Source organism: Salmo salar, chromosome ssa16 (assembly GCF_905237065.1).
Source record: "Salmo salar chromosome ssa16, Ssal_v3.1, whole genome shotgun sequence".
NCBI classification, from domain to species: domain Eukaryota; kingdom Metazoa; phylum Chordata; class Actinopteri; order Salmoniformes; family Salmonidae; genus Salmo; species Salmo salar.
Genome location: NC_059457.1, coordinates 71,337,178 through 71,365,159, shown reverse-complemented (window position 1 = coordinate 71,365,159; position 27,982 = coordinate 71,337,178). Strand labels below are relative to the sequence as shown.

General features: G+C 43.0%; 1 protein-coding gene across 1 annotated transcript; it reads right to left on the bottom strand.

Annotated features, from left to right (window-relative positions):
• Positions 1-876: 876 nt before the first annotated feature.
• LOC106574544 (ATP-binding cassette sub-family C member 4) lies at positions 877-27,630 on the bottom strand. The gene is made up of 30 exons (XM_014150501.2): positions 27,331-27,630; positions 25,406-25,516; positions 23,728-23,848; positions 23,363-23,587; positions 22,632-22,721; positions 21,633-21,796; positions 20,848-20,973; positions 18,241-18,490; positions 17,361-17,468; positions 16,639-16,728; positions 16,071-16,262; positions 15,430-15,524; positions 15,240-15,326; positions 13,001-13,097; positions 12,566-12,775; positions 11,750-11,887; positions 11,585-11,622; positions 11,361-11,467; positions 11,066-11,212; positions 10,821-10,900; positions 10,559-10,709; positions 10,361-10,480; positions 10,091-10,201; positions 9,834-9,934; positions 6,797-7,144; positions 6,568-6,657; positions 6,274-6,446; positions 5,592-5,697; positions 2,776-2,910; positions 877-2,580 (listed from the first exon to the last, which is right to left on the bottom strand). The coding sequence occupies exons 1-30, from the start codon at positions 27,402-27,404 to the stop codon at positions 2,494-2,496; spliced, it is 3,972 nt and encodes a 1,323-aa protein (XP_014005976.1). The 5' UTR covers positions 27,405-27,630; the 3' UTR covers positions 877-2,493.
• Positions 27,631-27,982: the final 352 nt, after the last annotated feature.

Below are 27,982 nucleotides of genomic sequence, written 5' to 3'. Positions count from 1 at the left end.
ACCATCTGTTCCTTTTCACAAGCTGATTTTGTAAGCCTCTTCCCACAATTATTTCCCTTTACCCTCTTCAAACACACAGTTAAAAACAGTGTTACACTATCCCCCTTTAGGTAAACCAAATACACACAGGTTTGACAAGTATTTAGATGCATCATTCTGCAGTGAATACTTTGTGAAATTCCTTTGTGATAATCATGATTATCTGAGGAGAACCTAGGGCAAAGTGAGTAGGAGGATGCATTATATAAAAAGGCCAAGTAGGCTGCGTTTAGACAGGCATCCTGATTCTATTTTTTTTCCCACTAATTGGTCTTTTGAACAATCACATCAGAACTTTTTCGTCCCTGAAAAAAAATATCCAAATTGGGCTGCCCATCTAAACACAGCAGTAGAGTTTCTTAGCCAATCTTGTTCTGAGGAAAAATGTGAATGGTTGGATGAAAGCTCAAATGGTCAGTGGGCAGAGCTTGCAAGAGGTGAGAGCCAAATAAAGAACAGCCTTTTAGGGTTGCAGGGGGATGGAGGGTCTTAAACACGGGTTGTGACAGGCTAGGTTGCCAGTTTGAATCCGGCATGTGCCTTTTGTTTTTATACCTTCCCCAACAGTCCTAATCTACATGACTAACGGACTGAACAGCTTTAAATATGTGAAACAACCAGTGTGGTGGTCTCCCCGATGGCACCGTGGACTCGGTACAGGGATCAGGTCAGAGGTTCAAATCTGTGTGTTTGTTTTCTAACCCAACCCTTATTCCTGAACTTTCCGCCCTCGACAGAAAAACATTAAGGAAAACCACATTCATCAGTCCTGTGACTTTCCTCACAAACATTTCACCACGTCAACGGTTGCAATAGTGAAAAGAGCTGATTTAAAAGTGGTATTAAACAAATCGATTAGGAGCTTTATTTAGTCCGTATGGCATTAGTTCCACGCTATAGCGCAATTGCCTTTCAATTTCAATGTTCCCGCGTAAGCGGGGACTGTATTCAAAGTAAACACCATGTCAGCTTAATCAGAAATGACCTTTACATTTCAATCATGCTATAATGGGAATCTTCTGCGCTACAGATTGATTTTAAAGGCTAGATTCACTCTAAGAAATAGAAGTGATATTCAGTCATGTAAACTCATCTGACAAGACCTGACGATGAGGATCAATGCTGAATATTTTTTTAAAAAGGCACATACAAGCTAGAAAAGCTCCCGTATACGCCATTTCAAGTCCCAGTGCAGCCAAACGTGATTTTCCTAGGTTAGGTTTCCAGTTCGAATCCGGCGCGTGACTTGTTTTTCAACCTTACCCAATATTCCTCACTAATCACATTTCTAATCTACATGACTAACCATTTCTTAACCCAGTGCAGTAAAACATGATTTTCCTGTTTTATAAAACATTTCCATACTGAGGTTGGAGTAACTGAAATTATGAAAATTATGATGCCCTTGTAGTGCAAGAGCTGTTTGAAAAGACAGGCTGAAATTTCAGCCTATTTTGGGATAGAGTTTTGGCCTTCCATGGTGACATCACCATGTGGTAAATTAGTTAAAAGACCAATAAGAAAGAGCGTTCCGAACCTCTCTGCCAATTGTCAGTTTTCCCCGGCCTCTCCGACAGTATTTGCAACATTTTTGCCTCAGAAATTGCCCTTTTGACTACATATTTAGTGGGATTCATATTCAAACTACCTGAGTATTGAGAAGACATTCGCAAACCCTATTTGGTACATTGATGTAGTGACTACAGCAGATACAGTAAATAATGCATTTGGAGCTGCTGGTGCAAATAAGTTGTAAAAAAAAAAAATACATCACTGGTATACAAAAGTTACACTTTACATGAGATTGATTTGGTATGGCTAAATAACTTACGTTTTTACTTTGAATACAAATTACATTTATTATAAATATGATTTATACAGAGATGATTAATCTAAAACTGCTGCTGCAAAAAATGAAAGCACTAAACTACATTACGTAGTATTTACTTTCAAATCGGATATTAAATTGGCCACAAATGAATCTAAGGAAAGAGTCCTCAAATGTTGGCTCTTGTAAATTGTATACGCAATTTGCGTATGTCTCAAATATCAGTCAAGTCACGATTATACAATCAATTGTCATGGGTCTCGATGGTTAATACTTTAAATCGATTGGTTACTGCATGTTCGGATAATGATAAATAAAATAAATAAATAAGGGACTGTTAACATTTAGTGTTATCCCACCACGTACTTTCCCAACTTTTTTTTTAGCTTGGGAAAAAAAATCCCTACAACTGCATAAGTGGATTTAACTCAACTCAGCCTGTGGCACACTGGACCAAACCATTCCAATTCCTGTCCAAATGGAGTTTCCAACATGGAGTTTTTGCTGGGTGATAAGGCACTGTTGATCTCTGTAGACTGGAGAATGCCATGGGACTGCAGTGCCAGCCGACTCCGAGGAGTAGTACTTCAGGCTTTAAAACAACAGTCAAAGCCTCCTCCAGGTTGTTACAGGGCCGTCTCAAAGATGACCAAATTGCCGTCTGCGCCGACCCCGCCGTTGGTCGTACTGGGACGACTCCGGCTATTGTATGCCTGAATCAAGATGAGACACCCGGTGTTAGTGTATGCCAACCCGAAACGCCAGAGGTATATGGTGGACACACAAGAACACAACTCCCACACATCTGTGTGGTAGCATGTCACTTTGAACATTAAGCTATTTCACTGCCAGAGAACAGAGTAGGAGAGTGAAGTAGACATGTTCTGTTAAGTCAGTGTGCTACGTACCTGTTTAGCGGACTGCAGGAGGGCAACGGCCTCCTGCCTGCCTGTCTGCTGGACCATCTTGAAGAAGATACCATCAGGGTTCTGAAGTAGGGTGTAGGGTTCATCGTATGCGTGGATCTGACCCGCATCTAGAACCTGGGAACAGAGTCAAGTTATATAGTAAGTAAATCGATGGGTGTATCATTAGGGATACTCCAAAGGACCTGACAAGCCCTTGGGACACACACACATTCATAAGTTTGAGGTCACTTAGAAATGTCCTTGTTTTTGAAAAGAGAAGCTAATTTTTTGTTCATTAAAATATCAATTTGATCAGACATTTAATGTTGTAAATGACTATTGTAGCTGGAAATGGCTGATTTTTAATGGAATATCTACGTAGGCGTACAGAGGCCCATTTTCAGCAACCATCACTCCTGTGCTCCAATGGCACGTTGTGTTAGCTAATCCAAGTGTATCATTTTAAAAGGCTAATTGATCATTAAAAAAAACATTTTGCAATTATGTTAGCACAGCTGAAAGCTGTTCTGATTAAATAAGCAATAAAACTGGCCTTCTTTGGACTAGTTGAGTATCTGGAGCATCAGCATTTGTGGGTTTGATGACAGGCCAAATGGCCAGAAACAAACACTTTCTTCTAAAACTCAGTCTATTCTTGTTCTGAGAAATGAAGGCTATTCCATGTGAGAAACTGCCAAAAACGTAAGATCTCATACAACGCTGTGTACTACTCCCTTCACAGAACAGCGCAAACTGGCTCTAACCAGAATAGGAAGAGTGGGAGGCCCGGTGCACAACTGAGCAAGAGGACAAGTACATTAGTATTGTCTAGTTTGAGAAACAGACCCATCACAAGTCCTCAACTGGCAGCTTCATTAAATAGTACCCGCAAAACACCAGTTTCAACATCAACAGTAAAGAGTTGACTCAGGGATGCTTGCCTTCTAGGCAGAGTTCCTCTGTCCAGTGTGTGTTCTTTTGCCCATCTTAATCTTTTATTTTTATTGGCCAGTCTGAGATATGGCATTTTCTTTGCAACATGCCGGAGTCGCCTCTTCACTGTTGACATTGAGACTGGTGTTTTGTGGGTACTATTTAATGAAGCTGCCAGTAGAGGCCTTGTGAGGGGTCTGTTTCTCAAACTAGACAATACTAATGTACAGTGGGGCAAAAAAGTATTTAGTCAGCCAACAATTGTGCAAGTTCTCCCACTTAAAAAGATGAGAGGCCTGTAGTTTTCATCATAGGTACACATCAACTATGACAGACAAATGAGGGGGGAAAAAAATCCTGAAAATCACATTGTAGGATTTTTAATGAATTTATTTGCAAATTATGGTGGAAAATAAGTATTTGGTTACCTACAAACAAGCAAGATTTCTGGCTCTCACAGACCTGTAACCTCTTCTTTAAGAGGCTCCTCTGTCCTCCACTCGTTACCTGTATTAATGGCACCTGTTTGAACTTGTTATCAGTATAAAGGACACCTGTCCACAACCTCAAACAGTCACACTCCAAACTCCACTATGGCCAAGACCAAAGAGCTGTCAAAGGACACCAGAAACAAAATTGTAGACCTGCACCAGGCTGGGAAGACTGAATCTGCAATAGGTAAGCTGCTTGGTTTGAAGAAAATCAACTGTGGGAGCAATTATTAGGAAATGGAAGACATACAAGACCACTGATAATCTCCCTCGATCTGGGGCTCCACGCAAGATCTCACCCCGTGGGGTCAAAATGATCACAAGAACGGTGAGCAAAAATCCCAGAAGCACACGGGGGGACCTAGTGAATGACCTGCAGAGAGCTGGGACCAAAGTAACAAAGCCTACCATCATTAACACACTACGCTGCCAGGGACTCAAATCCTGCAGTTCCAGACGTGTCCCCCTGCTTAAGCCAGTACATGTCCAGGCCCGTCTGAAGTTTGCTAGAAAGCAATTGGATGATCCAGAAGAGGATTGGGAGAATGTCATATGTTCAGATGAAACCAAAATATAACTTTTTGGTAAACTCAACTCGTCGTGTTTGGAGGACAAAGAATGCTGAGTTGCATCCAAAGAACACCATACCTACTGTGAAGCATGGGGGTGGAAACATCATGCTTTGGGGCTGTTTTTCTGCAAAGGGACCAGGACGACTGATCCATGTAAAGGAAAGAATGGGGCCATGTATCGTGAGATTTTGAGTGAAAACCTCCTTCCATCAGCAAGGGCATTGAAGATGAAACGTGGCTGGGTCTTTCAGCATGACAATGATCCCAAACACACCACCCGGGCAACTAAGGAGTGGCTTCGTAAGAAGCATGTCAAGGTCCTGGAGTGGCCTAGCCAGTCTCCAGATCTCAACCCCATAGAAAGTCTTTGGAGGGAGTTGAAAGTCCGTGTTGCCCAGTGACAGCCCCAAAACATCACTGCTCTAGAGGAGATCTGCATGGAGGAATGGGCCAAAATACCAGCAACAGTGTGTGAAGACTTACAGAAAACGTTTGACCTGTGTCATTGCCAACAAAGGGTATATAACAAAGTATTGAGATAAATAAGTATTTGGTGAATAACAAAAGTTTTCCACCATAATTTGCAAATAAATTAATTAAAAATCCTACAATGTGATTTTCTGGATTTTTTTCTTCTTCTAATTTTGTCTGTCATAGTTGAAGTGTACCTATGATGAAAATTACAGGCCTCATCTTTTTACAAAATGTACAAAATTTAAATGACCCCAAACTTTTGAACAGTAGTGTATATAAAAAGAATACTGTAGAGTAGACAGGTACCCAGTTGGGTGATCATTGTGTAACTGTGGAGCGCTCTCACCAGAATGCGGTCGCTGTCTATGATGGTGTTGAGGCGGTGGGCGATTGTGAGCACGGTGCACTCCCTGAATTTGTCTCGTATTGTCTTCTGGATCAGCTCGTCTGTTCTACAGAACCAAGACAAACAGACAGGTGAGGACAAAGCTGGGAAAAAGAAACACTCACACTTGTCTACTACTAGATGCCTCCCAGTCTTATGTTGCATTCATAACCAAGTGGGAAGTTGGTAATTTCCAGCTGGATGCATTCAACTAATTGAGAAAAGACGAGTGGCTAATTGACCATCGGTTGCATCAAACTAAAATTACAGCCATCATGCCTGTAAACAAATTAGTGTTCGAAAACCATATTATTAAGTTGCTTTTTATTTTATTTTTTTAAGTATGTTTTACTGTTTCATTTAACTTCCAAAAATGCTGTTATCAAGAATTTCCTTAGTAGGGGATGTCAGAGGTCAGCATGTGAGAAAAGTCAGAGCTCAGGGATGATAGACCAGTTTCCCCACTAGTAATTACCAGTTGGAGGGGCCTTCAAGTGGATTCTTCCCAGTCATATGTGGTAAATACCACATTCCCACTTGGCTATGAACGCAGCATTAAAGCATGTCAGCTGCCCAGCTCTAAAGGACAGACGGGAGGTCCTCCATGGCAACGTACGTGTGAGTGAGTGAGGAAGCTCTTTACCTGGGGTCCACGTTGGCCGTGGCCTCGTCGATGATGAGGATGCGGTTCTTCCTCAGGACCGCTCGGGCCAGACAGACCAGCTGCCTCTGACCCACACTGAAGTTGGAGCCTGACTCGGCCAGAACCGTTTCCATCTTATTGGGCAGCTCCTCCACCACAGACTTCAGCTGGACCTGGAGAGGAAACAGTTACTGGAGTAAGACCCCGATGCCACCAAAAGCACACATTAACCTGTATGTAAATGTGTGTGAGTATATCTCGTTACTGCATCAATAGGAGTCTGAGGAGCAGTACCTCTTGGAGAGCGTTCCACAGGTCCTCATCTGTGTGCTGGCTGAAAGGGTCCAGGTTCTTCCTCATGGTGCCCGTGAAAAGCACTGGGTCCTGCAGAAGAGGGGGGCCACAAGCAGAAAAATGTAATAAGCTCTAACAGATCCATATCTGAACTAGAAGCCTTTCCTTTACTACATTCAGAAGGACTAAGGGACAGAGCAGCCACAGAAGACCCACCAACAGTAGTTACCTGAGGTATGATGGACATCTTCTGGCGCAGGTCATGAAGGCCGATCTCAGAGGTCAGAACTCCATCGATGTAGATCCTGCCTTCTGGCTCTGCCAGGCGGAAGAGCGCCGATACCAGGGAGCTTTTCCCTGCACCCGTCCTGCCCACGATGCCAACCTTCTCTTTGGGCCTGAACATGGCCTTCATGTCCTTCAGGACCACAGGTCCATCTGAGCTGTAGGAGAAGTTCACCCGGTCAAAGGTGATGAGGCCTTGGCTTGGCCACTCAGGAGGAGGACGCTTCTGGGTTTCCCAGGGTGCTTCACTCTCCAGCTCTGTGTACTCCACCACCCTCTCCACTGACGTCATCTGAGGACAGTGAATAAAGCACCATGTCAGTCATACAGCCCAGGCTTTTGTACTAGCATGGGTTCTTTAAGCAGCCCAGTACATCATTGGGGGCGAGCTCCCTGCCATCCAGGAAGGAAGGCCCAGAAAATCATTAAAGACTCCAGCCACCCAAGCCATAGACTGTTCTCTCTGCTTCTGCACAGTAAGCAGTACCGGTGCATCAAGTCTGACAGAAACAGGCTCCTGAACAGCTTCTATCCCCAAGCCATAATACTGCTAAAGAGTTAAAATGGCTACATGGATTATTTGAGTTACCCTTGTATTTAATTTAGTCTCTATGCCCACTCACAGGACTCTACACACTCACTTCATTTGTACTAGAGGTCGACCGATTAATCGGAATGGTCGATTAATTAGGGACGATTTCAAGTTTTCATAACAATCGGAAATAGCAATTTTTGGATGCCGATTTGGCCGATTTCTTTTTTTAGACCTTTATTTAACTAGGCAAGTCAGTTAAGAACACATTCTTATTTTCAATGACGGCCTAGGAACGGTGGGTTAACTGCCTTGTTCAGGGGCAGAACGACAGATTTTTACCTTGTCAGCTCAGGGATTCAATCTTGCAACCTTACGGTTAACTAGTCCAACGCTCTAACCACCTGCTTTACATTTGCACTCCACGAGGTTACACGAATGCAGTAAGAAGCCAAGGTAAGTTGCTAGCTAGCATTAAACTTATCTTATAAAATAACAATCAATCAATCATAATCACTAGTTATCTACACATGGTTGATGATATTACTAGTTTATCTAGCCTGTCCTGCGTTGCATATAATCGCTTAGGTACACATTGCTCCAACCATAAACATCAATGCCTTTCTTAAAATCAATACACAAGTATATATTTTTAAACCTGCATATTTAGTTAATATTGCCTGCTAACATGAATTTCATTTAACTAGGGAAAGTGTGTCACTTCTCTTGCAAACAGAGTCAGGGTAAATCCAGGTTAGCAGGCAATATTAACCAGGTGAAATTGTGTCATTTTGCTTTCATTGCACGCAGTCAGGGTATATGCAACAGTTTGGGCCGCCTGGCTCGTTGCGAACTAATTTGCCAGAATTTTACGTAATTATGACATAACATTGAAGATTGCGCAATGTAACAGGAATAACGTTTTATTTGAGATGATAGTTTCCGGATTCGACCATATTAATGACCTAAGGCTCGTGTTTCTGTGTGTAATGTTATAATTAAGCCTGATTTGATAGAGCAGTCTGACTGAGCGGTGGTAGGCACCAGCAGGCTCGTAAGCGTTCATTCAAAATAGCACTTTCGTGTGTTTTGCCAGCAGCCCTTCGCAATGCATTGCGCTGTTTATGACTTCAAGCCTATCTACTCCTGAGATTAGGCTGGTGTAACCGATGTGAAATGGTTAGCTAGTTAGCCGGGTGCGCGCTAATAGCGTTTCAAACGTCACTCGCTCTGAAACTTGGAGTAGTTGTTTCCCTTACTCTGCATGGGTAACGCTGCTTCGAGGGTGGCTGTTGTCGATGTGTTCCTGGTTCAAGCCCAGGTAGGAGCGAGGAGAGGGACGGAAGCTATACTGTTACACTGGCAATAATAAAGTGCCTATAAGAACATCCAATAGTCAAAGGTATATGAAATACAAATCGTATAGAGAGAAATAGTCCTATAATAACTACAACATCTTACCTGGGAATATTGAAGACTCATGTTAAAAGGAACCACCAGCTTTCATATGTTCTGAGCAAGGAACTTAAACGTTAGCTTTTTTACATGGCACATATTGCACTTTTACTTTCTTCTCCAACACTTTGTTTTGCATTATTTAAACCAAATTGAACACGTTTTATTATTTGAGGCTAAATTGATTTTATTGATGTATTATATTAAGTTAAAATAAGTGTTCATTCAGTATTGTTTTATTTGTATGTATTTTTTTTTAAATAAATATATATATATATATATGTTTTTTTTTTACATACAAATAAAACAAAAACATTCAGCCGATTAATTGGTAGCGGCTTTTTTGGTCCTCCAATAATCGGTATCGGCGTAGAAAAATCATAATCGGTCGACCTCTAATTTGTACACACACAAATACAATCGTCATATTAGCTGCTGCTACCGTGTTTATCATACATCCTGATGCCTAGTTACCCCACCCCTATCACTCCAGTATCCCTGCACATTGTAAATATGGTACTGGAACTGACTGACCCCGAATATAGCTTACTGACTTCTCATGTTCTTCTTATTTCTATTTCTCATGTTTTTGTTCTGTTATTTTTAGTACTACATTGATTCCTGCATTGTTGGGTTTAGAGCTTGCAAGAAAAGGCATTCCACTGTACTTGTGCAGTACGTTAAAACGTGAAACTAAAAGCACTTTAGAGAGCGGCATTTAGAAACAGAAAACCCTCAGGCTGGATTCTTGAAAGAGCTGTTATGGATGAACATTCCATCCTGCCATGAATACCAACATGAACAAGATGAAAGGCCAAATAGACCAGGAGGCAGTTTCAGAGTCACCACTAATAGTTCTGAGAACTGGGTTACACATATCAATCAACATATTTCCAGACTAAGTTCTCTGGTGGGTTTGTAAAGCATGTAGCATCTCTGAGGAAGGGATTGATTGTAAATACAGGTGTTCCTCTACATATCTGGGTTGTCTCACCATGTTCTCCACCTCAGCACTCTGCCGTACACCCCACTGGAACATCCCCATGAGAGTCACAGCGTAGGACAATGCCAAGCCAACAGATCCAGCCTCCACCTCTAACAAGGCCAGAAGAGAAACAAACAGGACACTAGTTAGACCCAATGTTCAATCATTTCTATTCTAGGTCTGGCAACAAGCTGTAGTTTTCGTAACCTCCTTCAGCCCAAGTGTACTCTGTAACTGTGTTGGCTCTGTGTGCCATTGTCTCTTACGATCTCGGAGCAGAAGGCAGCCAAAGGCGGTGATGGTGACGAAGACAGCGCACATGCCATCCAGGCGGACGGCAAACCAGCGAGAGGTGACCAGGAACAGGAACCAGGATTCTGAGAAACGAGAGACACTGATTCAGTTATATTCCTATAGAACGGAGCAGACACTGTTTGAGAATTATATTTAATAACATGTATACATTCTACCCAATGTACTTAGAACCATTGGAGACAAACAAAATGGAAGTAAGGCAGCATTGAAAGGAGAACCACCTGAGTGCAGATCTTGATAAGCGTCAAAGGTGTTCTGGAATCTCTCCTCGGCTCTGAAGGCTCGGATCGTCCACAGACCTTGGAGGGACGAGGACAGGTGGGAAAAGACTGGACTCCGAGCTGCAGAGAGACACATGGTTACTGATTACTGTCCATGTGCACGCACACTATAAAGCAAAAAAGGCCACTGGCACTCACTGGTAGATTCCAGGCGCTTGACATCTCGTGACGTTTGCAGGAAGTAGCGTCTCAGGAACAGGAAGACGATGACAAGAGGAACCAATGGGATGAGGATCCAGGGTATGACGGAGGCCGCTACAGCGATCACACCGATGATCTGCAGGAATATCTACTCAGAAAAAGATCCCCAAAGACATAACCAGGAGAGGGAACCGGTTAACTGGTGATCGAATAGTAAATACCTTGTGAAGATGCAGGGCCAAAATGTGTCGTGGCTCACCTGAATGAAGTCCACAAAGGTCCAAGGTAAGGCCGCGTCCAGTTGGCCGATGTCCTTAGAGAAGCGGTTGAGGACTCTTCCTGGGACACAAGAGGAGAGAACACCAGGAATTTAAAAACTTCTCTCTTTGTCTACAGATATATTATGTCTGACCTTAAGTAAACACAAATGCAGCATCTCTCAACACAAAACTGTGGCAACAGAAAATCGCTTTCCCTATATGTTCCAGTTTGCACATGGCTTACCAATTGGGTTAATGTCAAAGAAGCGTACAGGTGTCCGGAGGATAGAGTTGAACATGCGGTTGTGCAGAGACTGAGCAGCTTTCACCAGCACGTTGAACATCAACAGACTCCTGGCAAAGCCAAAGATGAGAGTTGCTCCAGTCAAACCTGAAAACACAGATTTCCCATTTTAGGATGTTACATTTTGAAGCACACATTTTGTAACACAAAGGTTATGGAGGAAGAAAGAGCCTGCATGACACTATTTTAAGAGTAGCAAAACAATTTACAGAGTAGGGTTTCCACTGTCTCTCACCTGCATAAATGCCGAGGTAGAAATCCAGGTTCAGCTCTTCAGTGACGTTGACACCATTTTGGACGGTCACAGTGCCGTTAACGTTGAGCTTCTCCTGCTCTCCTGCCCTGTCAATCACAGAGGAGACAGAGCTAAAGCAGAGAGCCAGTCCCAACACAGCATGTTAAAAGGGTAACATGACAGTTGCTCGATTGGAAATGAACAGTGAAATAAAAACATCTTACCAATATGCCAACCACCAGTCCTGTAGAACATATGCTGCCTGCACACAAAAACACAAGTCTGTTAGGAGACCTATATCATTTAATGAAGTCGTCAGATTTAGTTTCTTCTACACTACTAGTGCTGTTTTTGACCATGTAGTTGTACTGGGGTTATGATGTCATTACCTGAGCTAGGAACTGGAGTAATACAACTCCTATCAACACCAGGACGTTGGCGCCTGCCTTCAGGTACTTGACATAGAGGCCGACGCCGATGGTCCCCTCCGAGCGGCTCTCCTCGACTACTGTCTGGACAAGCTCTGCCTGCATTACACACAAACATCATAGGATTTATTGGGGGTTATTCATTAAGGCCACTGCAAATAATGACATCTGTGCAACAATGTTAAGTGAGTCATTCTGTGCACTCTGTAGGAGAAACTCTGTAGAGGTTCAAGCACGAGGGAAGTTGAGAACTTACACAACCCCTGTGTTGGGGAATCTGAGCATGTCAACAAGATACAAATGAACTTGTTTTTTTTTTAAGGCAAGTACGACATGTACTTTGCTGTGGCTTGCATAGCTTCTACTAAAATTACAAGGCAACAGTAAACACTTTGTCCCCCACGAATGATGCAGTGCCCCCCCCTCCTCTCTCGGGCCAATTGAGATATAGCATGTGACTAAAGAATTTCAGTAAATTATTATTGCTACTACCTTGGGCCAAATCAGTGTAAATTCCATATCTCTATGGCAAGACATCGTTCACCCAAGTGTCGTCAAAAATCGGGTCAGTGCTGTCTGAGATATTGCGTGTGACGGACTTTGCTGTTTCTGGCAAACTTCTACTAAAAGTTTGTACGCACTGCCTTCTTGTGGAAAAAAAGAGCAAACGCAGGTAACTTTCTTCACTCACTGCTTTGCTACAAAATATCATCAGGGACACAGGGTGAAAATGCTCCTGGTGACTGTATCAAACGACTGGAAGTGGGCGGGACCCACCGGAAGCTGTTCAGTTCCGTCTTTAACAGAACGTATGGAGGAGGTGTGGGAGACCACAGAATTCTGCGAGAGGGTGCGGCTGCGTGGCGAGCGGCTTTCAGTCTCCGCCCCTGGGGCTTGTGGCCCCTCCTCTTCCCTCTTCAGGAGGGAGGTGAAGTCGACCCCAGAGCGCTGGAGTTCGCTGTACGTCCCCCTTGCCACCATGTGACCCTGAAACAGACACACGAAAGTCACACCCCACCAAACATCTGGAGTTTGTATGTAATGTATAAGTCTGTCTGCAATTATACAGGTGTTCCTATGTGTGTTTACAGTGTAACATATCTCCCCCCTGCTTGCAGTGCAGGTGCATTAACGTAAGCACAGGGTAGTGCATGTGTGCTCCTATGTGGTCTTAAAGTGTGTGTGGAATGTTAAACCCTGCCAGGAACACACCTCCTTGAGGACGAGGATCTGGTCGGCTGATTGGAGGTACTGCAACTGGTGGGTGACCAGGATGCGGGGCTTGTTCTTCAGAATACCACAGATACACCTGGACACACATGGAGAGACAGACAGGAGACAGTCAGATGACAGCAGACCTGCCAACCCTGCCCAACTTTTCAGAGTACCAGACTCACATGGGCAAATTGGAGATTGATAGGTGACACACAGGGCCAATCACTAGGGCCAGCTCACAACTATTGGCTTTAGACACGGTTCCTAATCAACACTAAAAGCAAAACCATTTTTTAAAACAAGATGAACTCATCGACACAGACCGCAAACTAGCTACACAAAGCTTAAGTAGGCTACCACAAAGGGAATCTGAACGCTGTTCGCTAGAAGAGGCCAGTGTTGCAGCCTATGTAAAGGTGCCTATTGTATTTCTTTGCAGTGCATACATAATTTCAGATTTTCGTAATTTATCAAATCTAAAATCTAGTGCAAAGGCATTTTAGAAGCATTGCCTCTATAGCTGATAACGGACACTCATTCATTATTCATTGCGCAATTTTTCTAAACTCCCGACTCCATTTAATGCCAAGATGTTTATTTTTGATTATACTTTTGTCATGCTTTTTGTGACGTGGATCATAATTACAGTTAGTCTATGAGATTGTGTGATCCTCGTAACGTTACGTGGAAAATACAACTAATGGGACGCATAATTAAATGTATATCATACTCGCACAAATGCGACCAGTTATTTTTCGTATTTGCATTTAATTTCTTTCACTAACAAATGCGAGTGAACTGCTGGTGTAACCGATGTGAAATGGCTAGTTAGTTAGCGGTGGTGCGCGCTAATAGCGTTTCAATCAGTAAAGTCACTCGCTCTGAGACTTGAAGTAGGGTTTCCCCTTGCGTTGCAAGGGCCACGGCTTTTGTGCCGCGATGGGTAACGATGCTTCGTGGGGTGTCAATTGTTGATGTGTGCAAGGGTCCCTGGTTCGAGCCCAGGTTGGGGCTTAGAGAGGGACGGAACCTACACTGGCACCACAGAGCCCACTGAATGTCCATCTTATGATCGCTAACGTTAGCTTGATACAATTAGTGGTTACCTTTCCACAACACAAGGAGTCGAAAGGGGATTTGTCCATGTGTTTACGGGGCTACTTCGAATAATGATGTATTACTCGCCATGTCCGTTGACAAAAACTCCGTACATGTCTGTGTGTTGCAGCTCGAGAATCGGGATGTTAGATTTACTCAGTGGATTTATTTTTTATTAAAATGAAAAATAAATTGAGGACCTATTCATTTCTGCGTACTTTTAACCCGGATCTCGTGCCTGTGTACATGGACAGAATTGCATTGTTGGTACGCAAAATGCGTGCATGTTGGCAGTTCTGTGACAGCATCCACACCAAAAACACAGATTTACTCTTACAATGGTTAGAACACATTTCAATCGCGTTATAGCTTTTTGTAAAAGTGCAGCCCACTGCTCATCACTGCCCTGCTGGTTCCATTATGAACACTTTCAGGGGACCATGTCATGTGACAGGATAAGGTAGAGTAGGGCTCTTGTGTGCCTGACAGTGGCAGCAGCACCACTCCTTTTCCTGCCTTCCAGAGGCTAGGGCTGCTTTGATGGAGACCTCAGGGAGGTAGGAATAGAGCGCTCCAGACTTTCCGCTACTCTGCCAGATAAATCACCAGCCACCAACAAAGGATTGGGGGACAGGAGCAGAATGCTTCATAACACCCCAGAACAATAGTGGAAGTACTGTACATATTCCAGTTTATGCTTCAGTAAGTCAGTAGTTCATCCACTGTATTACATACTTCAGTAAGAGAGGAACACATTGCTGTATGCTTTGCTCATGATCAATGAGGTAATTTCCTTGCTTAGCCAATGTTTAGACTTGGTGAGCTACCCTGTGGCAATCCCCGTGACCCCTTATAAATGACAAGGAGAGTGAGGATTATGCTGCTGCAAAAATGGTTGAGCTCGCACAGACATCAATTCAACATCTATTCCACATTGGTTCAACGTCACTTAATTGAAATGACTTGGAAACAACCAGTGTGTGCCCGGTCGGTTGTGTTTTCTATCGTTTTGCTCTTTTACAGTCATGTTGAGACGGTGTACTGAGAGCAAAGTCCTATCAGTGTATTATTCTATTGCATCACTCTATTCAGTTGTAAAAATAAAAAACGTGTTTAGCTGAAACTGTGGTTCACTCACTGTTCAAACAGGTGTCTCCCGACCTCAGCATCCACAGCACTTAGAGGGTCGTCCAGCAGGTAGATATCAGCATCCTGGTACACAGCCCTGAGACACAACAAGGCTTTCAGATAGAGACTGGAGGATATTCATCTATTGAATGTACCTCAACTCATTTCTACTCTGGTATGAAGTGGAGCTGTGGTCTTACCGGGCCAGGTTCACTCTAGCTTTCTGTCCCCCACTGAGGGTGGCTCCTCTGTCCCCTATCAATGTCAGGTCCCCGTCTGGCAGCAGCTCCATGTCCTGAACACAGAAGGGACAACAGAGACGACAGGGGTTAATAGGATCCACAACCATCACAATCCCTCAAACAGGAGGACCATAATGACTATGTGCAGGACCTGATCTTCCACACACAGAGGGAATGCAGTTTGTACACAGTGAAAGAGGACAGTGTTACAGAGTGCATGGCTGGGGAAGTGACATTACAGATCACCATGTGTTTGAAGTGTTCTCCATGGCAAGTGAATGTGTGGCTGAAAGTCCAGTCCTCCGATCAAAGAGGAAGTGTTTCTAGAGCAGATGTCCGTTTCATGGGATGTGGTTGTGAGAGCGTGAATCTAGTCTCACATTGTGTTCAATAGGGCAGAGGGGACTGAGAGCTTGCATGTGTTCATGTACGAGTGTTGACAGCTCTGATGAAAGGCGTACCACCTATAGCCAAATGTCTGATGCTCTTTGCAGTCAAAGTTCAAGAGAGCCAACGTTCACAATGGAGCTTCACCAATCCTTGCATTTAGCAATCTCCCAGCGTTAAATACCATGAGAGCTCCATTCAGTGTGTCTTACCCTCTTGAGGGCGCAGGCTCTCAGGACCTTCTCATACTTCTGAGGATGGAGCTCTTTGCCAAACAGGATGTTGCTGCGGATGGTTCCAGGGAACACCCAGGGCTGCTGGGAGGCGTAGGTCAGCTGACCTTTGACCTTCAACACCCCCTTGTCGTGAGGCAGCTCCCCCAGGATGGTGCTGAGCAGAGAGGACTGTGGGAAATGTGAGCTTGATAAGAACATACACTGAGTGTACAAAACATTAGGAACACCTTCCCGATATTGAGTTGGATTTAATAAGTGACATCAATAAGGCATCATAGCATTGACCTGATAATTCACCTGGCCAGTCTGTCATGGAAAGAGCAGGTATTCATGAAATTTTGTACACAGTGTACACAAAGGCAGGCACTATGTCACAGTAAGAGGAGAAAACCTCAATGTTTACACATCCTGCAATACCGGTTTCTGATTCACACTGTAGCTAAATAAATATTCCAGTTGGCTTACTTCCCTCTCGCTACGTTGGCGGTCCTCACACAGTGATGTAATAGGCTGGCACACCAAGCTAAGAAACATGACCTCTGACCTTTCCAGCCCCCACAGGTCCAATGACAGCGACGAGCTGCTCTGACTTTACTGTGAGTGACAGGTTCTGGAGAGACGGGGCGTCCTGACTCTGTACAGAGCGAGAGAGGGGTCATTTCAGGTTAGACTTTATTATAAAAGAGTGAGCTCCAAAATGCATAAATATACAAATGCTAACCAGCCTTGTTATTGAAATGGTGAGAGGTTAGCATGTTGGGGGGTATGAGCTAACTTTCTCACAAATCATTCAGGACTATCCATAATCTTGGTAGCATCCACATTCATGTAGAAAAGATTATATTCTTATTTACCATTAATTTCTATTGGGCACAAAATAATCTGAAACAACCAAAACAAAACAGCAAATGCATCCAACACGTTTGTAGACTCACAAGTTTAATACACAAGTGAATTTGTTTATAAATACTTTTGGTCCCCTAAAATGGGAGGACTATGAACAAAAAGTGCTGTAATTTCTAAGTGGTTCACCCGATATGAATGAAAATACCCTCAAATTAAAGCTGACAGTCTGCACTTTAACCTCAGTCTGTATCATTTAAAATCCCAAGTGCTGGATTAGAGAGCCATAACAATACAATTGTCCCAATACCTTGAGCTCACTGTACACACACAAAATCAAGCTGTAATAAAGGTGTTTGTGATAGCAGTAAACAGTACTGTAGGTGTATCTAGGAGTCTGGATGGCAGTAGTTGAACATTCACCTTGTCCCAGTAGCAAATCAGGTCCTGGATCTCCACAGAGGGTTCTTGCTTCTCCTCCTGGAGGAATCCATGGTTGCTTTTCACAATCTCATCCAGCAGGAGAAAAGTCTGTGAGAGTGGAAACAATAGTTCACCAAGAGTTCAACAGTGATATACAGCCATGTCTCCTTATGTTAACAACACCGCCACATCGAGATGGACCCGAGACTTTGTTTACAATCGTGTTGGATCAAGATGACACATTCAACAACTTGAGGATCTTGATCGCAATGATGCCTGTTACGTCCCTGGCTTTGAACAAGCAGATGACATACAGTAATGAAAAGCCTGGCTGTGGCCCAGATAAGTCCCATGATGATTTTACAGTCACTGATCATAAAGCATGATAATGTGACAGGATTACATAAATCTTAGGGGATCAGCCAGAGCTGGGCCTTGTGTTTCACATTGGCATCCAGGCAACTGTCAGGACAGCACATCTAAAATTAACTAAAAAAAAAAGGAACCCAGCGCAGAGACGACACCTGCACGGTCAGAAGCCAACTCGTGCAGAAGACGAGCCTTGCACAACTTCAGGAGAGCTCTGGTATTGCATGGTTCACACATTAAGAGATAATACTTACATATCTGTCAGAGATAATGCATAAAGTAATGCACAATAACCAAAACAACTTGTTGGGTTAAAACCACCCAAGAAAGAATGGGATTCATTTCACATGGAGTCTTTTTAGCGAGGGACAACGCGTCATAGCATCTCTACCTTGGATTAACTACAGATGCTGTGTGCTTCCCAGGAAAACATTACCATATACCACAAATAAAATACTAAAACTCCGTTGGAGAATGCAACCATTTCAGAAGCTCACATGCATTTTAATACCTTGATCCTGCGGACGCTGATGAGCGTCTCAGACAGTTTCTCTACGGCCGAGGGGAAGAAGAGGGTGACGGTGAGGCGGACGGCACTGTACAAAGACACGGCCACAAACACCCGGCTGGCTGAGATGGTGTTCCCCAGGAGGACGTAGACGGTGAAGGTGATGAAGACTATGATCTTACTGGCCGCAAAGAAGGAGGCCATGTTGAGGCCTCGCAGGTAGGAGCTCGACATGATCTTGGAGATCTCTTCCCTGGGGGGGGGGGGGAGGTGTTCCGTAACAAACAAACAAGCATTTCAATACATATGCTCTGATGAAGACCACAGAGAAACAAGTCTGCATATAAATATGCCTGGGGATGCTACATGAAAACCGGGAAGAGGATACACTGATAACATGGCTTTGATCACTTCATCTGGCGGCTGGCCACTTACCTTAGCCCTGTGAGTATGTGTAAACATGCATGGATATTCAAAGGGAGAGGAGCAGGGGTTGTCCTGTTGCGTGGGGAGAGGTTGTTGCTGTCCAGACTTCAAACAGAGCTGATGTGCACCACAGATTCACTCAGTGACATTATGAACCACTGCATGAGAAATCCCTATGTAGCCCTTTATAAAAAATACTCAATCTGAGCAATTTATATCACTGGGAAAAACCATGGGCACCTTGTTCTCCTTATACTAACAGGCAGGTGACAGAGATTTAGACAACCTTATGACTGGATAGTAGTAGCAGGTCCATGTCACAGCTCTGAGGTGGAGAAGCTGTGACAGAGCTTGTCGACACCTGTTAACATGCCAGTGGCTTTGTGCCAGCTCTGTGATCCGTTGTCCATTTTAGGACATCATCGTAGTATACACTGAGTGTACAAAACATTAAGGTCACCTTAATATTGAGTTGCACCCCCCTTTTGCCCTCAGAAGAGCCTCAATTCATTGGGTGGTGGACCATTCTTGATACACACAGGAAACTGTTCAGCGTGAAACTCGGCAGCGCTGCAGTTCTTGACACAAACCGGTGTGCATAGCACCTACTACCATACCCCGTTCAAAAGGCACTTAAATATTTTGTCTTGCCCAGTCACCCTCTGAATGGCACACACGCCTCAATTGTCTCAAGGCTTAAAAATCCTTCTTTAACCCGTCTCCTCCCCTTCATCTACACTGATTGAAGTGGATATAACAAGTGACATCAATAAAGGTCAGTCTATGTCATGGAAAGAGCAGGTGTCCTTAATGTTTTGTACACCTAGTGTACATGGTGGTTGTGTGTCAGAGGCCCACTAAGCAATACCACACCAGGTAATAGTGGTGGTTATGAAAAGTAGGGTTGGGCGGATTTTCAGATTTAGATCTTCATGTCGCTTCCGTACCATACAGAAGCACACAGTGCACACAAGGGGGCACCATTTCTTTTTAAAACAGTAAAAAAAATAACAATTAAAATTACAAATTACTAGAGTATTCCCATAGCGGACGCTTGCTAAATGCTAACAAGTCCAAGTCAACATAAACAAATTGCAAGGACAGACACCCCAGCTCATAAAGCTGTACAACCATCTTAAGGCTTGCTGCACGCACAAAACAAATATTAGACAACAGGGTTCTTGATCCAGGAAGGGATTGTCTCTGCTGTAACCAAGAAGCTTGATCTTGCAGGCTAGCCACTTAGCTAGCAAACCAAATACATAGCTGGAGCCCTGAGTTGGAGAGAATTAAAAGTTAAATATCTTGTAGCTATACGTTTAGCTGGCAAACAGGTGTGAATTCGATATCCGCGCTTTTAAACCCAGGGTCATTACACTATTCCCTCCTTTCAAAGAGCGCGTCCTCGCGCTAGCTTGCGACTCTACGTCTTACAGGAACGCGCTCACCAGCAAAGCACACGCATTGTCATGGATGCAAGGTCCGATCACTTCTGACACCAATGTAATGAAACAAGGAAGGAGCAGGTCTCGACCCCTCGACCTTCTAGCCCGAAGCAAAAGCATGCTCCTGCGGCAGTGTCGATATCCGCGCTTATAAACCCAGGGTCGATCGATATATATATAGACAGTATTGAAAATCATACCGTGGGTATTTCAAAATACCCCAGTATAACCCTTTTCAGGCTTGGGTGGTAATCAGTAGGATTTCAGTCGATTTGACTGACAATTGTATGTTTGTATAACTTATACATTTGTGTCAATGGTACTTTGGCACAAAGTAAGATTATCTAGACAATGCATTGAGTATCTAAAATGTCTGGACAAACCCTCAGAAGAGACAATGTAGTTAGTGTTTCCTTAATAAACATTACAAGAAGCCATTGTTGGTGTCGATTCCTCAACACAGAAAAATGACAAGAAGAGGAAGGTCTTTGGTTAAAACACACCATGGGACTTTCACTCGCGTCAGCAATCCTAACAGGACAACCAGCTGAAATGAATCATGGGTGATAACAGAAATCTTGAAATAACACATTTCACAAATCTGTAATGGGCTTTGGACAATAGCGCTTGTAAGCCTTATTACAGTAACAATATCTACAAATCTAACACCATCTCAATATTGAGTTTGTTCAGTGCAGTGGGATCAGTTAAAAATCTTCAATGTTATACTTTCTTTTACCTTCTGACATCATTGACCAGTGCTGAGAAGGGCTTCTCCCAGGCATACATTTTGATGATCCTGATTCCAGACACCACTTCATTCATTGTGCGTATTCTATTGTCAGTCAAGGCTGCAGTTTTACTCCTGCAAGGAAAGGACAGTCATTAGGTCTGGGTTCCTCAACCCCCAGATCCAAGTGATTTTTTGGGGGGGAAATCTGTTCCAAAGTATTCCCACGCATAAGAGAGATACATTTATGATTGTATACAAATGTAAGTAAGGTTTCAAATTACTATGATTTTGTCAAATATATCTGTTTGGGCTTCCTGCGGCCAATTTGCAGTCTACAAATTTGTAATTGTTTTCCAGCCCCCTGCCCATCTGCTCAAGGAAAAAAATATATATAATAAGTCCCACAGCTGAATCTAGTTGATGATCCCTGCATTAGGTTAAAAAAAGACCACACACACACATATACATACATACATACATACATACATACATATCATAGACAAACCTGGTTTATTGACAAGTCAGCCAATTGTTCCCTCACATGGCCCACACTAGGGTTAGGCCCTCACATGGATTAGTCTATGCTAGGGATAATCATTACACATCATAAAAGCAGGCCAAAGATCAGTTTACAAAGCAATTGGTATGTTCATTGGGTTTCATACTGGGCAAGAAAAGGCACTCACTGACCTCCCTGCTTGTTTTACATTTACGTCATTTAGCAGACGCCCTTATCCAGAGTGACTTACGAAAAATCTTAAGCGCAGTCTCCCATCTACATTGTGTGTTACCTGAACTTGGAGAAGAGCCTTCCGAACATGGTCTGCGTTGGCATAAGGATGACAAGGACGGCCATGCCTGCAAGGCATGATGGGCCAATCTCCACCCACAGCAGCCCCAGGACGGCCGCCGCCTGGAGAGGCCCTACCCACAGGAAGTGCAGGAAAATAGTCACCTGTAACCAAGTGGGGTCATGTGTTGAAACTCATAGGGTGAGTGTTTCTAAACGAGAACAGGATTTTTGGAGACTATGGTACATCAGTTGTCTCAAATTCCCTCCAGAAGGGCCACCACAGTGACTTGTGAGCTTGATGTGGCCCACAAGCCATGAGTTCTAGACCCCTGTGTTACATCTACACTGTAGTTTGATGCTACAGTCACTGAACTCAACTGTACGTTCCATTCAGCCATGTTCTAAACAGTAATATGTAGCAGCATATTTCCTTGACTTTGAATCATTGACCACAATATGCAACAAAACAGCCGTGTAGGGCAGTGTTTCCCCAACTGTGGTCCTTGAGTACCCCCAACAGTACACCGTTTCGTTGTAGCCCTTGACAAACGCACCTCATTCAACTCATTGAGGGCTTCATGATTAGTTGAATCAGGTGCACTTGTCCAGGGTTACAATAAAAATGTGTACTGTTGGGGGTACTGGAGAACCAGGACTGGGAAACACTGGAGTAACAACTCAAAATGTTAATTTGTCTGCCAGGTGCCCGGTGAAGCCTGTGACTCTGACCTTTATCAAAATGCACTGTACTTTAAACTCAAGTGTTACTTTGACTGGCACCGTGCAGGTTAACAACTCAGTCAGCCTTGTGCGACTTATGCAATCCTCCAGGGTTGAAGTAACAGAGCTGATATTGGATTGGGTCTGTCTGTCTGCACAGTGGATCAAAAGGTCTTAAGTATAGGTTCATTTTCAACAGTTTTTTCTACTGTTGCTAATACACTAAGTCAGCAATATGCAAAGTGAAGAAAAAAAAAATGTATTACAGGGTTCATACCTCATCAAACTTGTTGACATCGTTGGATAGCAGGTTCACTATTTGGCCTGTGGTTGTTTTTCCCATCGCTGCACTGCTGAGACACAGGGCCTGGGGTGACACATACATTACCAAGTTAATTATTGCAAACTCAATAAATAACCAGGTAATTTGTCACAATACAAAGAAGAAAATACCCACATGTCAGTTTGGAAAGGCAGTCATACCCTAGAGCAGGGTTTCCCAGCCCTCTCCTCAGGGAACCCTAGTCGTTTCACATTTTTGTTGTAGCCCTAAACTGGCTCACCGGATTCAATTACTCTATAAATCATCAACCACTTGACTAATTGAATCAGGTGTGCAAGTTTAGGTTTAAAAAATGTGAAACGTATGTTGGTCCCTGAGGAGAGGGTTGGGAAATACTGCCCTAGAGCAGGGGTGTCGGACTCATTCCACGGCGGGCCGAGTGTCTGCGGGTTTTTGGTTTCAATTAAGACCTAGACAACCAGGTGAGGAGAGTTCCTTGCTACTTAGTGACCTTAATTCATCAATCAAGTACAAGGGTGGAGCGAAAACCCGCAGATACTCTGCCCTCTGTGGAATGAGTTTGACATGTGCCCTAGAGGGAGGGTGGCTCATCCTTTAGTCAGCCAAGTTCAAGTCCAGGACATCAGATACGACCTTGAAAAAAACTGTTTAAAAAAATAAAATAAAATAAAAAAAGTCTGTAGGCACGCGTCTCTTATGCTGACCTTCTTGTAGATCATGTGACACATGGCTACTCGCATCTTCATGCCGGTTCTCAGGACGTGGAAGAAGTAGAGGTGATGCGTGACGGCCAGGATCAGGGTGGACAGACAGACACCAGCAGCGTAGCCAAAGGCCTCGTACAGTGCGTCCATATCATCAGGATCGTACTTCTCAAAGTACTGGATCAGCTTTCCCAAGAACACTGGCTGGATCACCTTAATCACCTCCTATTGGGGGAACAAGAGAGGTAGAAAATATGAGGTGAATCCACAGCTTGATATATAAAACATATGGCTAAGATATCATTAATTCCCTAGCAGGGTACCGGTAAGTCTTACACAGGTCGTGTTTTTCTTCTTCTACGTACCTCAATAAGAGTAAAGATCCCCAGCACTGCGTAGGGTTTCCAGTAGCACTTGATGAGGACTTTGGTGAGTTTGGGAGGCCTGAGATCTTTGGCAGCCTTCTGCACCTCATGGTCCCAGTGCCTGTGGAAAGATGGCTTTCATTTTACTTTGGGAGAATCTCAATGACTTGATTTCTCACGTCCTCTCCAATGAGTTTTGAGGAGGCGAGGTACCTGGATGTTCAATTCTGCATTGTGATACAATTGCAATTAAAAAGGGGCAATCTAAGATTGGTACATCCATTTCTTTACATTTAAATTAATTATATATAGCCATTGATTTGTGAGCTTAGTTCAACTGTCTTACTCCATCACAACACAAAATAAGCTTGTTTTACTCCACTGTATCTAAACAATGTTATTTTAAACAAACACTATGCATCTTCAAAACATGGTTAAAACTATAATTCTGACCTCATGCTCCATCCATTGCTCCGTCTGTGAATTTTAGAGTATGAATGTGTAACACAAAGATAAACTCACTGAAGGTTCATAATATAAACAATATCAGATCAGTCTTGAATGACGTCCTAATTACACACCAATGTGTCACCAGATCACACATGGAACACCTTTAAATAGTTCTGAAGTAACGACATTGATGTCATTTTAAAATATATATCGAGGTCGTTTTACCTGCAAAAACAATATTTTAAAAGAGTTTTTATTACTCAAACCACATGCGGGCCGAAATGGACCCCCTGCAATGTTTGACACCCCTGTTTAGATAAAGACAACGGATTGGTCAGCATGACCACATTTAAACAGACGTAGGATATGTTATTTAAATTTGTGTACCTCCATTTAGTATGATACGCTACATTGCGAATAGAATAATGGTCCGGTTACTTAAGACAGAAACAAAAGTAGGTCGGGGAGCATGGGTCCGTCCAGCAACTCAAAGGTTGCATGTTTTAGTCACATCGGGGACAACTGTAGCATTTTAGCTAACCCTTCCCCTAACCTCAACTTAACTTCCCCATACCTGCTAAGCAAATACTCCTAACCTGCTGCTTTAGCCACTAACGTTAGCCACAAATGCTAACAATTCAACAAGAAGCCTGGCCTCAGAGAAAGATGTATAATACTATATGCCCTCCAAGATGCTTGATACAGTCAGTCATCCAATTTGTTTGATGTGGTACAACCATTATTACATTTTGTAAGGTAACATATACTAAATGGAGAGAGACAAATGTACATTCCAAATCCTACAAATCTCCCTGAGGCCAGGTTGGATAGGTGAATACTGACAATGTCTTGGTGAAATGCTGAAACACTATTTTTTTCCCCCCTCATCATTTACAGGAGGGTATGCATGCTTTCTTTTATTGGGTCATTTTATAACTGTCCTTGAAAGCAGACAGGACAGGCAGCATGTAAAATATTAACAAGGACATGTTAAATGCAGCAACTCCTTTCCATCCATTTATCAAAGGATAAACAGCCAACAGGATATGGCTTTCATGATATGCTTGGTGTATAGTAGTGGTAGGATAAACATCCTCAGGTGGGCGATAAGCAACTGGTTTGAAGGCGATTCCGCTATTACGTTTTATTTAAGGTGATGTTTGGGCTTAATTAACCACAATTCAACAGGCCACTTCTGTCTTGGTTCAGAATTATACATTTGCCATACCTCTGTAGTTCCTCTCCCAGTCTCTCAGATCCATCCTCTGGGAGCACTTTGTACATGTCATCTTCCTCTAGCCTTCGTTTGTATCCAATGCGGAACAAAGGATTTATCCAGCTAATGAAAAAGGGAAGAGAGAATATATGGAAAAGGGGAAGAGAACAGAGGTAGAGATGAGGAAAGGTGTTTAATACATGTAGTGTTACATTCAGGATGAGCAGGGCAATGCATGCACTAGACCTGGGGTTCCCAAACTCGTTCCTGGGGCCCCCCCGTCGGTGCACGTTTTTTTCCTTCCTAGCACTACACAGCTGATTCAAATAATACAATCTTGATGATGAGTTAGTTATTTGAACCACTGTGTAATGATAGGGAAAAGAAAAAAGAAAAAGTGCACTCGGGGAGGCTCCAGGACCGAGTTTGGGAAACCCTGCAGTAGACCAGTGCGTCCTAAACTTTTTCACTCATGCCCCACTTTCATCTAGGGCTGGGAATTACCAGGGACCTCACGATAGGATATTATCCTGATTCTTAGGTGCCGATATGATATGCATTGTGATTCAATACTGCGATTTTATTGTGATACCATGTTCCAAACATATTGCTCACTATATGTCTGCTGCAGAGGGACAAGAGAGAGCTATGAGAAAACGAGTTTTGATCTGTCATGGAAATAAAAAAAAGTGGTGAAATTAATTGGCTCCCTTTTTTAAAAGATAGCAAAGCTATGAAGGGGGGAAAAAAATACTGGAGATTTGGTACAGCTAAGGCAAACTAGCACAAAAATAATATTGGGATAGTCAAAACGATAGATCAAAAATAATCTAAATTATGTAGGTATCATTTTTTTTCCCCCATCACTACTTTCATAGTCACCTGGACATTTCTGACAAGTTATAAATAGCTCTAAGGTCTGCAATGACAAGAGGGAAAACTGCTGATGCACTACCCAATTTCGAAGTTGCACCTTGTGCATTATACTACTACAACTTTCAAGAGTAAGTTGAAAGACAGATTGTATAAAAACAATTCTCACAAGTTTTGGTTTATTCCTCATCTCCCACTACTCCAAGCCCCCACTGCAGACCCCTCGCGGCCCCTGTTTGGGAACCACTGCAGTAAACGATCTACTCTATTTGTGACATAGGCCTACTGGTAGCATGTCTTCGTAAAAAGCATTTATTGCAAATGCTTGAGTACCCAACTGTGTGCACTGTGCATGTAAAATGTACAAATTGTCAGCAAATGCCTTAGCAAACAGCAAATGTTGTTTTAAATACCTACTCTACTCTCTTGAGCTCATTTGCACTGAAAAAAAAAACGATTTTGCGCAAAACATTTTGTTTTACCCATTTGTACATTACTGTATTTATACGTGGGGTGGGGTATTGTTTTTCAACTGGAAAAGTCAACGACAAAAAAAAAAAAATTGCTGGAGCGCGTCTTTAATGTAAATATAAAGCACTGATTGTCTCATTCAATTCAAAACAAGGCATCCATCCTTTCTCTTCTCGCAGAGGTTTACCTCTGAGTGTATCCGAAACAAACGAGATTGGGATTAATAGCCTAGTTTGCGCAAACAATATTCTTGGTTCATAAATTACTGGAATCTTATTTGGCACCATACATAATCCAAGACTGGATGAATCAACCGGAAATTGTGATTTCACAGTGGAGGAAACAATGGAATTACATGGATAAAACGCACTTTAGGTTATAAACCAGACTAGTGCTTAAGTTATAAGGGTTCATTATGACGTTATACCTAATTTAATTAAACAGCAAATCGTTTAACCTCTCAAACTAAAATTGCCCGAAGATTTTTCGAATAGCCTAACAGTAACACTGTTTCAGTAAAAACGATAACGACTATCTGTAGAGCCTAGCTCAGCTTCATTTCAATAACCCGGCGGCGAAGGTTGTTGACTTACCAGAAGAATACATGGGAGAAAAGATTAGCTGTTGCCGATGGATTCGTCTTCGCATCTTTTTTTACAGGTTCCATATTTCCCTGCAGGCACTATTCAAAGGCTTGGCCAACTTCTACGTGTGCGGTGCAACAAAGTCTGGTACCGCTACTCTTCAAAACTGTTACTTTATTTCCTGTTGTGTAACTTGGTTGCACGCACATGGTACTAAATTACAAGACAGACAGCCAATAGAAAATGTGATAATTATGTCAAGCCAATCACTGATCTCGAGTCGGAATTGTGCTGTGGCACGCCACGCGCGTGGATCGGCACTAGTTACCAAAGTCATAATCCCCGCCTATTTCTAAACTGTATCTTCTTAAAAATATGTTTTAAACCTAACCTTAACCACACTGCTAACCTTACGTCTAGCCTTAAATTAAGATCAAAAAGCACATTTTGGTTTTCAGGAATTTCTACGAAAAAGCCCATTTTGACTTTGTGGCTGTGGTAACTAGTGGAAAACCAGAGCGCCGTGGAAACATAGTAATTGGTGGCAATCAATAGCTGAGACAGGTCTCATTCAGTAATGTCCAAAATGTAAATGCATAGTACTGCATGTTACATCCTTTCTAGGGGTAGAGCCAAGTTGACTCTAAGGGCAACTTCTACC

Coding starts and splice junctions, on each gene's coding strand:
- LOC106574544 (XM_014150501.2), bottom strand. CDS start 27,404: ATGGAACCTGTAAAAAAAGATGCGAAGACGAATCCATCGGCAACAGCT. Junction 23,588..23,727: donor GGATCTTTACTCTTATTGAG/GTACGTAGAAGA, acceptor TTCCCCCAATAG/GAGGTGATTAAGGTGATCCA. Junction 11,213..11,360: donor CTACCTCGGCATTTATGCAG/GTGAGAGACAGT, acceptor CTGTGTTTTCAG/GTTTGACTGGAGCAACTCTC.